This window comes from Haemaphysalis longicornis, unplaced genomic scaffold, assembly GCF_048455015.1.
Source record: "Haemaphysalis longicornis isolate Haplotype H1 unplaced genomic scaffold, Haemaphysalis longicornis Haplotype H1 scaffold_7, whole genome shotgun sequence".
Classification (NCBI taxonomy): domain Eukaryota; kingdom Metazoa; phylum Arthropoda; class Arachnida; order Ixodida; family Ixodidae; genus Haemaphysalis; species Haemaphysalis longicornis.
In genome coordinates this window covers 76,859,105-76,877,814 of record NW_027526422.1, presented here as the reverse complement: position 1 = coordinate 76,877,814, position 18,710 = coordinate 76,859,105, and the positions used below count along the sequence as shown (strand labels likewise).

At 47.7% G+C, this 18,710-nt stretch overlaps 1 protein-coding gene across 2 annotated transcripts in view; it reads right to left on the bottom strand.

Moving 5' to 3' along the window:
• Nucleotides 1–4,889: 4,889 nt before the first annotated feature.
• LOC144145998 (short-chain specific acyl-CoA dehydrogenase, mitochondrial-like) overlaps nt 4,890–18,710 on the bottom strand; it is a 53,907-nt gene continuing 40,086 nt past the window's right edge. For both annotated transcript variants that reach the window (XM_077677898.1, XM_077677899.1), the window contains 3 exons: nt 18,169–18,264; nt 14,980–15,036; nt 4,890–5,453 (listed from right to left, as the gene is read on the bottom strand). In XM_077677898.1, the coding sequence (XP_077534024.1) occupies nt 5,298–5,453; nt 14,980–15,036; nt 18,169–18,264 (309 nt within the window). In that variant the 3' untranslated portion in view covers nt 4,890–5,297. The remainder of the gene's footprint in view (nt 5,454–14,979; nt 15,037–18,168; nt 18,265–18,710) is intronic.

The window sequence follows — 18,710 nt, the reverse complement described above, 5'->3', positions numbered from 1 at the left end:
GGTATTGCACTGGCCCAAATTTTCGAGACGAAAAATTGTGTTTAGTACACTTACACATCCTAGATGGAAGTAACTGCACATGCCCACAGCGTCCACGGAAATATTTGTGGTTATTGGCTAAGCTGAGTTATTTTACAACACACGGACAATAAACGACTTATGACCCAGTTTCCATGTTAGGCCATCTATCGGACTGTGTGGCTGAAGCGAAAGTCAGAACAAAGCAGCACAAGGGCGCAAACGTTACCGAATGCATCATCTCTTTTTAATCCAAGCACGCCCCTCTAAACAGATGCTGTCTAAGGAGAGGCCGCATCATGATATCTGTGTCAGGCATGCAGCACCTATTGAGCGCTTAGAAAAGGTAGGTACTTTAAATTGTTGTTGCTTTTAATCAAAAATACAATTACAATAACCTGGAGAGAACTACGGGTAACGGCCTAATTTTTTACAGCAAAGCTGGATATGGCTAGGTATTTATACAAATTTCTGTCCATGTAAAATTCGGCCACCATCGCAATTGAGATGCAAAGCCTGAGGAAATAGCGGAGCTGGCAGTCTTCACTCGCTTTAACTTGGCTTTTCTTAGGTCTGTCATTTCATTGGTACGTGAGACACTGATGCCACTGAGCCCACACCCCCTAAACTAGGATAACACCTGCACATCAGAGCTTAGGTCATCAATAGTCGCAGCCAATCCTCGACGCGCACCACCCCGCCCGAACATCTGCGCCACGACACGCACTCCCCACACCTGCTCTTCGGCTCCTCACCAATTTCCGTCATACTTTCTGGCTTAGCATTTTCCTCCTCTCCACTTTTCTGAGCCAAGTTTTGAGTGATACCAGGCATGGACAGAACTCAAGCTTAAACAGTTTTGCTATTAAAAAAAAATTAACGACGTTCCACTCAACGTGAAAGCTGTTGCAAGTGAAGAGCAGTGATTCGCCATAATGGGCTGTAGCGCCGTTATCTGCTCGCTGCTGCCACCCGATGCAATTCAAATTTCTCGCCTTCGCAGCGCTCGCGCGGCCCCTGCCTGAAACTGCACCAGTGGGAGTGCTGTTATTTTTGTGCTTGCTTTTCCTTCCACACAAACCGGCGTTGCACTGCCCCTTTTTTTCACTTGCTATCGTAAAAACAAACCCAACAAACGTTCCTAACTAAATGAACACTGGCACTGTCGGTTAATTAGGTATATTTTGCCTCAAATGTACCTGCAGTTTTCTTTGCGCTAAACAACGGGGAGATGTATGACAAGTGCCAGCGGTTCACGAGAGTCGAACGCTTACGACTATATAAACCGCTTGACTTTCGAAGACTCTGGGTTACGCCACTATGACGGAATGCCGTGTGGCTCTACTTGGGTCCAGCGAGTGAGCTACGACGACAAGGCGAGCCCCTAAAGTGCTCTGCACTTAAAAAGAAAATCAACTGCCCCTCTATCGAAACGACACTGATTGATGAACCCGAAGCTTTCCAAAATCAAGTCCAACACCAAACAAATTAACCGATAAGCCATTGGTCGAGAGGATGATGTAAGGCTGTGGCTAACCAAACGAACCAACCCAGATGCTATTTTGTCGAGAGCATGACGCAAGACTGTGCGCTCTTTATGCAAACATCCATTTCTTATCGGGACAGTTCACTGCACTGCGATTGTTCTTTCTAGTGCTCTACCGATACGGGCATTCCATGGCTTTCCCTAGTGTTCAACCATCATTGTTGTGAGACAGAGAGGTGCATGATTCTTCTGTCTAATTTCGCTAGTCCACGCACCCCTCTCCAAATCCAAACTGCTTCGACAATGTTGGAATGGTGCAATCGGATAGACGTTAATTGGCTTGATAACGCGGGGGACCCAGGTTTGGTACCGTCTACAGGAAGCGTTCCAATTTTTGTTCACTTCACCCACAATCATCATCATCGTCCCGGAAAGTTGGTTTTCCTGCAGTGCATTGTGGGTGGACTACAGACAACATCAGTGAGAGGCTAAAAGCTTCACATTCAAAATTCGGATGAAGCTTTCTCTACTTCGAAGCACAAGGCGTTCCACAGCACGCGCGTTCACTCGGCAGTAGCGACAGGTGGCCGCCACTGCCACTACACTGCAGATGAAGCAGGGAAGTGAAACAGCGCAAGAGCGCCATCAAGTGAGGAAACAGATGGGCAGCACAGTCCATCATCATCAACTTTCCCAATACATTGCAGCTGAAACAAGCAGCGGCGGAACACGTACAAGAGATCAGAGCCATTCAAAAGCACAAGGCAGAAGTGAACTGCAAAGAGAATCGTGTCCAGCGGCGATGGGACGAAGCCTTTCGAAAAGGCAGAGTGGAAGCAATACATCTCAAACGTTCAAGTGGTCATTAAAGCTTTTGAATTCAGAACAGCTAGCTCATGCACATCATTCAGCGCATTGCGCACCGTCGCTACAACCTCAAAGAATCAGACACTCTTAGAACTATACAAGCCATACTGATTAGTAGAAATGCATATGGAATGCCATACCTGGTTAAAGAGAATGAAAAAGCAAGATTGAATATAATTATCCGACGGCCCTACAATACCACCCTTGGATTGCCCTCCAAGACGTCGACATCAGAATTACTACAAGTAGGCATGCATAACAGTGGGGAAGAACTACAGGAAGCACACCACATTTCCAAAATATTGCGCACGAGGCACACGACTCTTCGACAATCGGGTTGTAATATACCACTGATTAAAGATAAAAAAACAAGTGTACCTTTGAAGGTATGCCAGTGCATACGTGTGGCTCCAATACCGCGATATATGCACCCGACGTACAAGGCTCGAAAAATTGCTGAGCATGAGTCATGTCCACAAAATATAACAATGACCGCCATAAGTTGTATTCACCAGCGAAGGCATGCATGCAGGCAGGCAACCATGTGAGTGCGCCATCACTGGTTACAAGGGCCTCCGCGGGATGGCGGTACTAGTCCATGCTACGCACCTGATGAGTGTTGGGCACTCCGAACTCCCCCACCGAACGCAAAGTAATGCGTCGACTCCAATGTGAGTGCAATCAATAACATCTCTTGACACCACCGCTGAGAATTGGGTTGAAACGGTGCAGATGACGCATGCCGGCATTTCTTTTTTTTTTTTTCTCCAGCGTGCGGGCGCAGTGGTACACGCCGTGCCATGTCCGTGGCGCTTTGGCCAGGTCTGTGGCCATTTCCAGTGTTGCCAAGCGAAGAAATTGACACCTAAACTTTTCAGTGAACACCATCTACACGCTCTATGTGGATGCATCTCCTTATTCGCACCATACTGCCCATGCAGCCTGTGTAGTGAACGGACAGGGACAGAAAATAATGTCCACCACGGTCAAGACCACATCAATCGATACTGCAAAAGAAGCCGCAATAGCCCATGCAATAACTACTGCCCACAACACAGTCACCATAATCAAGGACTCACAGACCGCTTGCAGAGAGTATCAAGGACGCATTTCCAAAACGGCACTCCATATTCTCTTAACAAGCCTGAGCACTCCCGAGGTCTTCATAGTCTGGGTTTCTGGTCACGAATCCCTCAAGGGGAACAAAGCAGCTCAGGCCGCTGCCCGCACTTATATACACCGGGCCGTTTCTCTTGCGGAAGGATCGTCCCCCCTGGCATCTGATTCACCTCCTCTCCTGTGCTACACGGACACCTTGGCCCACTATCAACACCAACGACTAATGTTCCCCTATCCACACCCGCAACTCACAAAAGATGAAGATACCACCTTCAGAAGACTCCAAACCAACACCTATCTGCACTGCACCCTCCTCATCCGACCGAATATCAAGCCACCTCTAATTACTGCCCAGCCCCCGCTACTCTACAACATTAGGTATGTGAGTGCCAGAAAACACCAGGTCTACAACCAATATGGGGAAAAAGCGCGAAAAACGACTACACGTATAGAGGAACTGTGTTCTTTTATACGTGCAGTCGTTTTTCGCGCTTTTTCTTAAGATGTACCACCAACTTGCCCAACTTTCAATTGTGCTACACCCAATCTCCAACCCCTCCATTAAACAGTGGACAGTGTGGTTGGCCAGCTGGGACTGTGTGATCCAGCTTGACCTGGTAGCAGGGACTGCGCAGCCAGGCACAGCCAAGGGATCCATCTTGGACTGATGACCGCACTACCGGGAGGATGCCCTAACAGCAGCACCTGTTGTTGAATAAAGATTTCATTCGTTCATTCATTCTGTGTCTTCAGTCTGTGGGTTAATTGTGAAGACACCAGCCCCGTAGTAGTGGTCTTGGATTTCAATGTGGATGTGTTGGTACTCAAAAGGGAGTGGTTTACGTGCTTCGTGTTGGAGACATTTGGCTTGCGATACCTGGTCCAACTGGTGACACAGTGTGGGCGAGCACTGATTTGACTTCATCCAAGCATCTGTTAGCAGATGTGAGTATTCCAATCAGTGTATACCACAGCAACAACGAAGCCATTATGACCGTCGTTACAAGGTGACAATGACTTCACAGCTCGGCTCATCACCCCCCTCTTTGAAGGGCAGAATGGTCTCGAAAATTTTCTAGACGTAATAGATCTTGACAGAAGAAACTATTTGCTTTTACAGCTGGCTTATGACAGACACTGCTTGCAAGATCACATTGCACAGAAGTGCAGAGATCTTAAGGACCTGAAGAACACGTAGAAGAAAAATTGTTTAAATTTTCATGTTTAACGTATTTAAGCTACACCTGGGCTGCGAGGCGCACCGTGGTGGAGGGCTCCGGATTAATCTTGGATTAATCCGGATTAATCTTGGCTACCTGGGGACCTTTAACGTGCGCCGAAATCTTGACACAAGGCCATTTTCACCTACACCAGAAACACAGAAGCAAGGACACTTGAAAGTATTTCATATACTCTTTATGTAATCTCTTTATGTACTCCACAAACATTCTTATGCAGGTTCAACCACTTTCCATTTTGCGAGAGGTGTATCTTACAGTCATAAACTCATGCAGTTTGGCCCTACAGCATTTCATTCAATCCTCTGCAACACAACGCAACAAACAGCAACGAGCATTTGGATAAAAACGGCGTTGAGACCATGGTTGTACCCTTTCCCGACCAACACAGCTGTGGCCTCAAAACAGCAGTCTGTTTCGAAACGACGACAAGTCTGCCACGACGCTGACACAGTCCTGCCGAAACAATCTACCGTTTGGTGCAGTTTGTCTGCTTGGGCAGTCTGCTTGAGCATCACTATTGCCATCATAACTACACCCGATAAAAGCAGCTACCAGCCACTGCAAGATCACACAATGCCGTGTTCCTTGAGCAAGTTGGACGCAATCACAATGCGCTGGACTTCGCTGGTGCCCTCGTAGATTTCGGTGATGCGGGCGTCCCGGTAATGCCGCTCCGCCGGCATGTCCGTCACGTATCCCATGCCACCCAGGATTTGCAGCGCCTGGAACAGAAAGACGGGCGACATTAAAGGCCACTGAAATTTTCCCTCAACCAAGTTTATTTTTAATGTGTAGTAAGTACCATTAAATCAGCTGGGACATGAGTGATAACCCCGTGAAATGCCTCGTTAATCAGCCAGAAGCATTTATAAAAGCTCCGCCGCAGACCATGCTGCACCTGCCGGCGTATCGCGTAAACAGCCATAACACGCCAGTGACACTTCGGCCGACGGGGGCTTCTTCCTCTGGCCAGCCACGCAGCCGGAGAACTGGTTAAGCTCTGCTGCGAATGCTCCACCCATCTGCTGCCCTGTGCGTGTGTAGAGCTTGCGTGCAGGCTTGCTCCCGAGCTGCTGACCATCCGGCCGCTCGCTGGATGGCTGCAACGACATTTCAGTGGAGGCGCTCTTCTCAATTTCGGTCTCAAAATCGCTGATTTCTGCTGACCACTTGCGGCGTCCACGCGCGTATTTCAGCTGTCGTATTTTGCACCCTGCTTTCTTTTTCAGCAGACTATACAGAAATAGTGTTTTTAGGACGTCGAAATTTTGAGTGCAGTTTCAATCTTAGGAGAGCAGGTGCAATGAACGTTGTGACTGAATGTGGTTGAGTGCAACGCCGCTGCTTAAATGGCGTATCAAAGGGCCCATAAAGACAAAATACAACTTTGGTTCATTCAAAAGACTGCCGTGTCTCGATAACAGTGACACCAATTTTATTGCAAACTTCAAACAAATAATCTCATGATATTACAGAAAACAAATGAAGCAGTGGCGACTACCCAGCCACTTTCCGGCGATTTCTGTGAAACATCGCAAAATCACCAAGAAGCATGACTGGGCATTGTAGTGCGGCCTCTAGTTTCGTTTGATTGTAGTATCACTTGAATGCTAACTTGCAAATCGTTAGGGCTTCGAATGAGTCTGTCAGGATGCATATCTGGGCAGGCGTGGAGGAATGGAAGTCGAACATGAGGATGTCTATTGCTTGAATGATGGCATGGAGTTCCGCTTCTGGGATGGTAGCACATGAAATAATAAGGGTTCATTTGCCTTAGATAGAAGTGAGATCAGGTGATGCCCATGCGGTGCCAACTAGTGGAGGAGCTATGCTTGCTTTAGTGTAAATATCGATTTTGTGGGGATGTTTAATGTTCCGGAGGGTCTTGATGTGGGCAGCGTGGACGCGGCGGACGTTATGCAGGACGGGATCGGTTGCCGTAGAGTTCGTGACAGAAGGGCGGCTCCAGGGAGCCAGAGGTGGTGGGACATCGTGGAGTTGTAGTGGCGTGAGATTGCCCCAGGCGATGATGGAGACACCTTGATGAGTTAATGAGCGTTTATGACGGGATTGATGTACTTGCTCTTGAATGATATTTTCCAAGGGGGAAGAGCAACTGCAGCTTGCACGTTTCCCGGACAAGTATGTTTTGGTAGCCCAGTGATGGTGCGAAGGGTGGCTCTGTGCAGGTTTTGAAGTGGTCTCATGCGCGTTTTGTTCAGGTCGTAGGCCTTCTGTGGCAAGAATGGAACTGAGTGAGTTATTAAAGGCTACTAGTTCTTTGAAAGTGAACAAGACTGTGTTTTATCTTTATGGACATTCCAATATGTTTTGCAAGCATTCACAAATGCACACGCATGCAGGACAAAGGTCTCGCATGCAAACATCAACAACGTTAGCCTTCAGTCTGCTTTAGGGAAGACACAGTTGAAAAAAAAAAAAATAATAAAATAATAATAAAAACAGCAGCCCTTTGTGCTACCTCGAGCAATGTTGCCTTTGATATGCCAAAACATGTTTTCATACAAAATTTCCCACAAGACAACGCTTTTTAGTGGTGTTACAGGTGCAATTGATGTATACTGTAACACGGCCATGCTCTGCATGAGCCTGGAGCAAGCAAAAAGTTATGTTACATTAAAGGGCAAAAGAGGCTCTGGGAATGGATAAGCTTTACTAAGAACTTCCTCTACGTGGTGGGGAGAAAAATTATATAAGCACATGCAAATAGTGATTTTTTCGAAGCAAACGTGAAGTGAATAATGGCTTTGCTCGAGTTGCTTCAAATCAAGTGTATAGTTTCAAGCGCAGCTAATTATTTTGCGATTGCAAATATAAAAATTGAAATTACAAACTTTCCGGGTACACTTTATTACCAGGCATTAAACAAGTAAGGCCCACCTAAAGGCCTTTGTGAAAAATTTCCTGTGGCAGAAAACAAGATTAAAAAAAATGAAGGACGCTCAAAGTAACGCGTAGGACATGAAGGCAGCGAAGCTGTGCGCAACCTTCACGACCATCACGACGGTTTAAGTCCATAATTGCAGCCGATTTGCTTCTTTTTCACTGCCGCAATGACCTCTACTCCATCATCGCTGCTATAACAGAGAAGAAGAAGCAAATCGAAGAAGCAGAATGAGCAAACGGAACTTGTGCACTTAAACTAGGCGCGCACAGGTGCAACGTGTACCTTATCACGCGTTCTGTGTCGAGCAGGTGGCGTGATTCCTCTCCCCACAGTCACAGCCGAGTGCGCAACCCATTTGACTCTTGGATACTAACTCGTGGTCATAGCCGAGTTGGTAAGACGACTGACACACACCGTTAATTTACCAGACACAAGTTAAAATCCTGCCGATGGGGGTGATTTCGTTTCTTTATACCGTTACACTGAGTTTTGTGAAACGCAGGAATCAATGAATTGCTAAGCAGCTTCTCTGTTAAAAAGCTAACCTGCTCCTTTAGGCATAAGTGGGCCCCATGCCTTGGCAACCTGTTCGATGAACAGCCTATTTTTCCGTGCCTATTTTTCCGTCCTCTTAGAAATACAATCACTTTCGCCAAGCCACGAGTCAGCAAGCGTACCTATTAGAAAAGGCATGCGCCTTGCAGCAAGCAAGTAAATGAAAGTGCAGGCATGCGTGGTGGAAAACAAAAAAAGGACCAGTCGAATTACAGGTAAGGAGTGATGCTGAAGAATTTGTTTTATGTTGGCTGTGAACTTGTTGGAAACGTTGTGGAAAGTGGAAATTGGAATTAGTGAAATTCCAGGAATTTCACAAATGTCACCAGTGAGTCAGCACTGGCGATTGGCGAAAAACAGCCCCAATGTGAATCAGGGTTATCACCAAAAAATAAGGACCTTATTGATGAATTTGACTGCAGGGTTTAATGCGACGACGTTACATAGGTGATGAGGGGCGCCGTAGTGGAGGGCTCGGGATTAATTTTCACCCCATGGGGATCTAAAGGAGCCATGGGGATCTAAAGGAGCCATGAAGAGAAAACACAACTTTGTTTAATTTGAAAGAACTAGGATTCAGTATTTCACTTAGCTCCACTACAGCCACAAAAGATGTTTTTTTAACGAAAAAAAAAGCAAGAAGTATTTAAAAACTTTTAAATTTTGCGCCACAGTGACGTGTAATGAGCAAGAATGACATCATACGGGCCAACAATAAAACACAATTTTCAGTGTGTTAACTGCGCGTTAGCATTCAAGTGATGCGGTCAAATGGAACCAGAGGCTTCATTACAGACGTCCAGTGATGTGTCGTCACGACAGGTCAGTTAGGTGGCCGCCAATCGCACAAACAAGGTTCCGTGATGTCATAGAAAAGTTACGGGAAATTGGCTAGGGGGTCGCGACTGCTTCACACGTTTTCTTTAATATCTCCGTTATTTGTCGGAAGACTGCGATGTTTTTGGTATCATTGTTATCGGGACTAAGCAGTCTTTCTAATAAACCCAACTTGTATTTTGTCTTCATGGCTCCTTTAACGTGCGCTGAAATCTCGTACACACGGATGCTTTTACTTTTCGCCTCCTTCTCAACTTTGTACTATCAACCAGGTAATCGAAGAATGTTCAGAGTGAAATACTAAACCGTTGTACATGGCATTCGTAGATTTTGAAAAAGCATTTGACTTGGTGCTTACTTCAGCAGTAATTAAGGCGTTAAGTGACCACGAAGTCGGCAAGACATACATCATTGCGCTCTGCAAAGATATACAGTTAAACCTGGATATAACAAAGTTGACAAAAATTCGCATTTTTTCGTTACATCCATGTTTTCGTTACACGCAGGTTTCGAGTTAAAGCTCGCGGGAATGAAGCAGAAAAAAAACCAATATGCTAGGCATCAGTGATGCTGAACTCACCCTTGTTCAAGGATATATTTCACACTGAAAAACTGAGTGATTTGCGCTTGCTGCTACTATACACGGCCCCCGAATTCACAAACGTAACTAAGTATCACTTTCCCTTTTTGATATTTTTCGGTGCCTCGAGGCGTTTCAAGAACCAAACTTACGCTGAAAGGGCGCCTTTTCGCGAACTTCATGCTCTTTCCTGCAGTTTTCAAAATCGTTGAAGGGATGCTAACTGGGACACTGTACCGAGCGGTGACGTTCTTCTTTCTCGCCAGTGGAGACGGCATTTAAAATTGCGAGCTTGTCTTGAAAAGACAAATCTTTTTGTATTCTCGTATTCAGGCAGCAGAAATCACCCACGAACCCATACCACAGATATCACGGGACACACGCAACTACACGCCGACAGACGGGCTGAGCACCTAATAGACACGGCACTCACACGTGGAAACGCATAAGAGATTGCGGTGCGGGTGAAATTCGCTAAATTAGCGCATTTTGCCAGCCGATTTTTCAGAAAAAGGGGCAAGAAACCTTGACTCATCAGCGTAGCGAGTTCATTACACCCAGGTTAACCTTCACAACTCCTTTGTTACAAAGAGGTCGCAAACACATAAGCTTCAATTAAGGTGGAAATGGGGAGTTGAAAAACTTTGTTAAATCCAGGAATTCCTTACATTGGGGTTCGTTACATCCAGGTTTAACTGTATACGATGGATGTATGGGAACTATACGGCTCCATCAAAGAACTCATCAGTTTCCTGTACAAAAGAGTGTCCGGCAAGGGGACACAATATCTCCGCAAGCATTTACAGCCTGCCTGCAGGGTGTGTTCAGAAGCTAAAGTGGAGGAAAACCAGAGCGCGAATCAATGGGGATGATGATGATGATGATATTTAGGCCTTCCCCTTTGTAGCGGGTGATCAACAGGTGCCCCCAAAAGGGCCCTGGATCTGGCCGAGTTCCTTGGCGGAACCCGAGATTTACTCCCCCCGCGGCACTTGGGTGCATGCGGTTGGAGTATGCGTCTGAGAAGCACGAATGCGCCACCAAAGTTCTAGGCGTCTCTTTGATGCTTCCACCACCTGCCAACTAGGCTGTTCTCCCCGTCTGCGGAAACCGAGTGCCATCGCCAGCGAGTGGGCAGCGCCATCTGACGGGGGAGGCCGCAGCTCCGGGCATTCGAGCACAATGTGGCGCACTGTCTCGTCGTCCAGCCCGCAGTTGGGGCACGTTGTGTCGAGCCCCGCTGTGTACTTGGCGCGGAGCTGTCGGGTTCGGAGCATACCGCTACGCGCTTCAAACAGTAGGGCACTGCCCGTAGAGTTCTCGTAGAAGAGCTCCTTCCCGATGCTTGTTTTTTCGGCGCAGTACACGGCCAGCGCCGGCTTTGCCTCGGCTGCCTTCCGCCACCTCTCCTCCTCCACCTTGTTGACTTGTTGCCGGACCCTCTCCCGCCAGCCCCTCTCTGCAATCTCGCCAAGGCGCACTGGGGCTACACCGTATCTTTCGACAAGGCGCCTCGTCCGGGCCACCCATTTGGTGGTAATACATCTCGTCGTGATGTATTTGTACACTTCCCGGGCCCATCGCCCATCCGCCATGTGGCAGAGGCGTCGTTCGTATGTCAGCTTGGCTACCGCCTCTCGCGCCTCGAAAGTGGACCAGCCCAGGTCGCCCTGGATGGCCTCGCTAGGGACTCCTTTGTGGACGCCCAGGGCCGTACGTCCAGCCTCCCGTTGCCGTGTTTATCTGAGCCACCCAAGGTTTGCAGGCGACATTGTCTTGTTCAGTCAAAGCAGTTGGAAATTGCAAAGCATGCTTTCGCCAATTGTGCTTGGAAAGTTTGGTTTCAGGACTAAAAATAAACAAGAAATTAAAGGTTATTTTGACAAGCGTGCCAAGGCACGTGATTTTAAAGGGACCCTGAAGTGATTCGTGTGCACTGCGAGAGTACTACCGGAAATTGTAGTCTGGAGTCTCTAGGCCATGTTTAGACCACTCTCGCTGCGTTTGCGAGACTTTATTCAGTACGAAAATCAATTTGAAAATGCTGTCCTCCTCTCGGCATCCTCCTTGAAGATTTCATATGCCGTTTCGTTTGATGTCAAAACGAGATGGCTTGGCTTGACTGCGTGGCTCACTGACCCTCCGACAAAATCAGTTGGCCCAGCGTACAGTCGACCGGCTGCTGGCGGGTTGTTGCAATTCATTCGCTCAGTAGAAACTAAGCCACGACACGTTCGTGCCTCGAAGAATGTACCTTTATATATGTTATTTTATAGACTGTATCAAGCTCTAACTCCAATTCACTCCGCACGAGCACAGACACGACGCTTCGCTGACTGGTACGCTAGTAGAAAAATCTAAGGCCAATTGAAGGCGGAAGAAGAGTCAGCAAAGTTAATACGGGCACTAAGAAATTAAAATCAACCGAAACTTTTACCACACAGCGTAAAACCAAGGTGTGGGAAGCACTTTTTGTGCAGGGTGAACTAGCATAGTAGTCAGCTGCACGACCACACATTTGTGAACGCTTTTCCGCCTTCAGGAATGCAGCCACTAGAGGAGAGATATTTGTGGAAATTCGGGGGACGCTTACTGCACAAGCGCTATTCAAGAAATAGTCATCTAAAGTGCTTGAAGTGCTCAAGCTAAATAGAAATATAAACTGGCTATACTCGGTGACAACTTAAGAACGGCACCGGAAGTTGCCGCTGTGCCTTATCACCGTAGCCGGATGTTTCTCCGCGCGGCGCTAGTAGGGCGTTACTGGGAATATTTTGAACATGGCGTGAGCCGTTCCCGTGATTTTTTGGACTTAATATGCTTATAAACGACTCCAGTTACGACAAACAAACTGCGTGAGACAAGGCAGACGATGTCACGCATTCATAGCAAACCCCTTTCAAAACGTGTGCGCACTGACGTCACGGGTCCGGCGCTTTGGCGGAGTGATGCACTACATGAGGTGGTGCCGTTCTTGAGTTGTAACCGAGTATATATATTATTTGCTTTACATTTCCTCCCACTGGCAGTGATGGGTTATGGCCGAGTGGTCTGGAGCAATGCGCATTTTGTTTTGCGATTCATTCGAATCCCCGAGCGTACATCTTTTTTTTGTAAGTTGATTTATTTGTTTTTGGGCAATGTTTTCTATATTGAATTAATCATTTTTGTGCAGTAAAGTTCATTGCTCCACGAGCGAGTTCACAGAACGCGTGCAGACTGACACCGACGCGCCGTCCAGTTCTCACTGGTGTGGTGTTGCCATAAGCACCGACTACTTGCGGGCACAGTCCTGAATGGGCCGACCCTTGGCCTGGTGCAAACACTCTTATTATGATGCACGAACGAGCCAGGGAAGCTCCAAAGATGGGGGAAAAGCGTATCGCATTTGGGCATCTCCGGAGATGCAGAGGGCGTTCCACCACTGCGTACGCCTCGACTAGCGATTGTTACAATTCCAAGCCGTGCTGGTAGGCTTATCTGATACATTTGACAGCCGTCAAGACGGCAGAAGGGCGGTATGCTGATAACTGAGACATCGAGAACGCCCATCCAACGCTAACGTCGGATGCCAAGCATGCTGTTTCACAGAACTGACACCAAAACTGGTTTGAATTTCAATCTTGGACATCACGCAATCATGTAGGACTTTGTATGGACGTCACTGCTTTAGCTGGTGCGGCCGCCGCAGACTGCGCATAGTAGTTTTTCTGCTTTTGGGCTTTATAAAATATATACCACCTCATTGCCAAGCTAAACGCTGAAAAGTGTGTTTATTCGAGCCAGTCTATGCAGTGCAAGCAAAAACAGGAGCTTGACAAAATCCCTTCAGTGTTCCTTCAACGTAGGTAATGAAATCATGGAAACAGTAAGCGATTACGTATATCTTCGGCCAGTCACAAGTTCTGACCCCAGATATGAAAAGGAAATCACTCGCAGAATAAGCCTGGGTGGGCTGCTTTTGGTAGAAACAGCAAGCTTCCTCAGCAAGCTTCCTCTGGCACTTAAAAAGCTGGTATACACATAACCAATGTGTTCTTCCAGTAATGACGCATAGCAGGCCAATGCTACTTTTTCTAGTTTCGGTTCTATTATTGCGCGCCTAGAGGCAGTGGCGCTGGGGAAACACTCCTCCTCTCATTTTTTTTTTTTTCTTTCCGCTTCTCTCCGGCGCGACTGGGGGCGCGCATGCGCGATAACGGCATAACTGGCATAACGGTCACCGCAGTTGCTGCTTCAGCTCGGCGAGCAGCGAGGCCGACGCGCGTCTCATGTAGTGGGCGATTTCTCGTATGTGCTCCCTCGGACATTACGGTGCTACAAAAGGGACGCCAAGAACACCAGGATGAATCGTAACGCGAAGACTCTTTGAGTGCTGTTAGCAAAAGGTGAGAACATCGTTCGTATGCCGTACGTGAAGCTGAGCTGAAGGATAGGACTTGTGTCGTGCGTGTGCCGTGCTTGAAGACAGACAACCTTGTCTGTGTTGTATTGGTCATCGGTGTTTCTCGCTGCACGTCGCGTTCGCGCACGTAACGCGAATAAAGTGTTCAAGTGATATTCGAGCTGGCGTCGTTACTGCTCAAGCGGCGTGGCTTCGTGCCGTCGGAGCGAGGCTTGCCCGTTGGAGGCAGCGGGGTGGCGGCGGCGGTTGCCGGGGCCGGGTGGGAATGGGGGGGACACGGGGAGGGGGGAAGGAATCCAACCGGCATGAGAGGGGAGAGCGTTACCTCTCCCCACGCAAGCTGCGCGCTCTCGCATTGTTGCCATGGCAATTACAACGCCTTCAAGGCCAACATGGCGGTGGCATTGCTAGGGCAACAACAACGCAGTAATGTTTCCCCAGGCTCACCAGGGGAGAATATGCCGCATGAGTCGCAATTAGCCCGGACACTGGGTTGAAGGCTAAGAGTCCGCCTCCTGCGCATAGGGCAGAAACTTGGGGTCTCCCTAAGTGATATGAAAGGAAACTTAATTAGATTGGCCCTACGGACTATGGAAAGAAGAATGCTAGGGGTCACGGTATTGGGTAAGAAAACTGGTGCGTGGATTTGGGGACAGACTCTTGCGGGGGACATTCTAGCTCAAATTAAGGGAAGAAAATGGGCATGGGCAGTACACGTCATGTGCTTGGTGGACAACAGGTGGACCATCCGTTTAACGGAGTGGCCGCCAATAGACCGTAAACGCAATAGGGGTTGGTCAAGGACTCGATGGAGGGATGAACTACGGAAATTTGGGGGGAAAGAGTGGACTGAGCTAGCCCTTGCTAGAAGTGGCTGGAGTTCTTTGGGAGAGGCCTTTGTCCTGCAGTGCACGCAACCAGGATGATGGTGACGATGATGGCTGTGAACAACGCAGATCTCACCTGATGTGTGACGAATGTCGCTGCCTCTGATGCGGCCAGTTTTGCCATGGCAGCCTCCTGCAAGACGCACGCAGAGCAGTCAGGGGCGCTGACAATGTGCCATCACATTGCGCCGAATAAAAGAAAATAGCACACAAATTCATTCCTTCGAGCGGAAGTTCAAATCGGGAGTTATCGGGAAAGTTGTTGTCAATTCGTTTTCAAAAACCAACGCAAAGCAAACGGAATGCAACCAGGAATATGTGTGGTGGTAGGGCACTTTAAATTTTTTTATTTCAGGAGACACCAAGCACCGTACATCGGAATGTAGGTCGAGCTGGAATATAGGTCGACCCCCTTACCTTGCGGCTGAGAAATTTGAAAAAACATTAAGTACACAGCATCATTTTATTGGCCCTATAAGCACTTGTTCTGTCTGAGGTTACTCATTAGAGCTGTTTGAAATCTTGTCGGACGACTGCTTCTGCTGTCTGGCTGTCTCCAACACCGCAAGTCGTGCTCGATGCAGTCCGGGGAGAAGCTTATGGAGCATTTCTTAAACACTTACAAGACCATGTCATCAGAAAGTTAGGGCCAAGCATGGGCCACCCACGTGTAGACCGTCGCGAGAGACTGTCTATGCAGCCGGGCAGCATAGATCGTTCGAGCTGTATTTATAAACAAAGTGGGCTTCCTATCTGATGACTGCTGTTTTACTTTCATGAGTACGGTATGGATAACGTGAGGCAGGGATATTTTGCCAAAGGCACCGCACCATAGCGAATTATACTTTTCAAGACAGCCTGGTGCTCATGTCGGATTAGTGCTGCAGAGCTACGCGCGATGCTTCCCAAGAGCGCTGATTTTTTTTCGTACTTTTTACCACTTAAATGATAAAGATTTTGGGCCAGAACACAACCAAGTATGCTTTGATGCATATTTTATAGAGATTGACCTACTCTCGAGTGGCTTTGCGGAGTGGCACAGTCATCAGGGCCGTTAGGTTGTCGGGCCCGCAAAAATCCAAAACTTGAGGTATAGCGTTCATGTACAAATTTAATGATAGCTTAGGAACGCAGAAACAACTTGCATATCTTAGAATTTCTAAAATAATTTTTAGGTTCAGTACAGTCGCCTATATGTACTGTAGCAGGGTGTCTAGCAAATTGCCTAATTCAATTTCCCTGACTTTTCCATGTTTTCCATGACCATTTTAGACGAAATTCCCTGACTTATATATACAACAGGCGCCATTCTGTGGAAATGGTCCGTGAAGCATATAAAAAGGATATACAAAACACATTCTATCATAAGGAAAAACACAGTTGTTGCAAGTGCCCTAATTCTCAAAATGCACTTTGATTAACTTCAGTTTGAGGTTTGCTTGCCTTCTGTTACGGCTTCAGAGAGTTTATTTCTTCTTGCGAGATAGAAGCTTCAAGTTGCGCTTCAGCGAGCACCTTTTGCTTTTTTTCGTGATTGTCCTGGCTCGGCATGCCACGTGAACCACATGGTGCGTTTTTGCACGCGATTCGGGCGCGTCGGCGTTGCGTGTGCGATTTTTTGACGTCCGCGTCGACGATTCACTCGCGCGGCAGCTTCTGCCTCGCTCAGAACGCGTTGCACGCGGCAGTGGGAGGAGCCTGTACGCCAATGGGGAGCCGCGCGCCTCATGGCGGCAGTTTCGAAGCTCTCGAGACAGCCGGCTGGCTCCGCCAGAGATGTTTAGGCTTACCACCCCGGCAGGTATTGCATGGGCGCTTTCACTAGCGGCGCGCATGATGTTTTATAGTACCGTTTTCGCCCACATTATAAGCTTCTTTACCTCACAAGCAACTCCGTGCGTGCCTTGTGCGGCATTTTAGAGAGCGCTTAGAAGCCGTTGCTCGAGCTCCCGTCACCACTTTGCGGTCGAAGCCGCCGCCGCCGGCAGAGCAGCGTGAGCGCGCCTGTGACGTGCGCGGTGCGTTTTCGCGAGCAGAAAACGCCCCATGCGGTTCACACTAAACCATGTCATGTTCCTTTTTGATTATGGAATTCTGGCTCCTGATGTCACAAGAAAGAAGTTCTTTCAAGATTAGCTCCCAAAAAGCACTGCCTTTTAAGATTCGCTAAAAAAAAAAAAAAAAAAAAAAAAAAACGCGTTGTGCGTGCGATTTGGGCACCACCCACGTCGTCCTGCGCAAGTGGGAGAGAAACCCAGCTGCGATCTGCGTGAACCGCACGGCGAGTTTCTGCACGCGATTCGTGCGCGGTATTTTCACGGCCGCGTCGACAATTTCGTGCCTGCAGTGGCTCCTTTCCTGCACAAGCCAGTGCGTTTGTGCCTTGAGTAGCATTTTAAAGAGCGTTTAGAAGTGGTCGTTGGAGCTAAAGCACTACTCCGCGGCCGGTACCGCCGGCAGCATGCTCGGCACTCACCGTGCGGGTGGTTTCCGCGGCGGCGTCGTGCGCGGCGCGTTTTCGCTTGCAGAAAAACCAGAAAACGCTTCATGCGGTTCACGCTTTCGTCGTGCGCAAACGAGTTGCGTTCGGTAACTTTTCTTGGGGGCCTCCAACACTGGTTTCCCCTATTCTAAAACTGTGTGGGCAGGCCCCGAAGTGGTTTTCACTGACTGGTACTACTTGATTGAAAAATTCCCTGACAATTTCCTGACTTTTCCCGGTGACTCAAAATTCCCTGACCTTTCCCGGTTTTCCCGGTCGCTAGACACCCTGTGTAGGTACATTTTTTGACCAATATTTGACCAATAAACTAAATAATTGTACCTTTCATAGAACTGCTGTTGTGTGTTTGAAAGAGCAACCTATAAGCTAAAATTTCGCACATAACAATTCTAAATGTGTTGGGTAGCTCAAGAGAAAAAAAAAATGTTTTGTGGAAGCACTCAAAATTGGACATTCTTCTGTGGTAAAAACAGTTAAGTATCACCAGGTCGTGACATATTAAAAGCCAACGATTCAGTATGCCCACACTGGCCTGCCAAATTTAAAACCTTCCCCTTACTACCTCCCTCACTTAAAAAAAAAAAAAAAAAAAAAGGAATCAGAGAGCAACACACGTCTCTGTACCCATCTAACGGTGGCTACTGTTATGGCACATTAAGATGCATACAAATTATGCATGCGCAAGGACACGGAGGCAGATAGAAGCAGTCAAGGCTGCACAGAAATGGGGAAGTGCAGCATTCTATAGCGGATGAGACCCACCTTGGTAAACTTGGCGCCAGCATCCTTCAGCATGGCTGCCCTCCAGGTGAGAAGGCGGGCACTTTGTAGCCTCACCTCCATGTCTGCTAGCTTCATCTGCACAAGGGTTCGAGAGAGAAGGGAGAAAGCAGAAGACACTGAGCTGCTGCTGACTGCTTGGAGGATACTAGCAAACGCAGACAACTTGATCCAACTGCAATCATCAGGTCATACATTTCAGCCGCCGCATCTTTTTTATAAGTACACATGTCAGGTTTAAACAATACCACTGTGATCACTCAAGAAATCAGGGCAGAGGCCACCAGTTGATGATTTCCACATTGACTGACAGTAGACATTAATTAATCTGAATTGTCACAATGAACATTACAACGCTAAGCTTCTTTTTGTTGTATAGTTTTATTTTTTTGGCTCAATTGTACTTCACATTTCCCTGGTGATTTTCTCCATGACCTGGTAAAGTGTACTCTACCTCAACCTGCATAATGCTTGAATTTGAAACCAAATGTTATTTTTAAAGACCGGGACTCTATACAAAATGC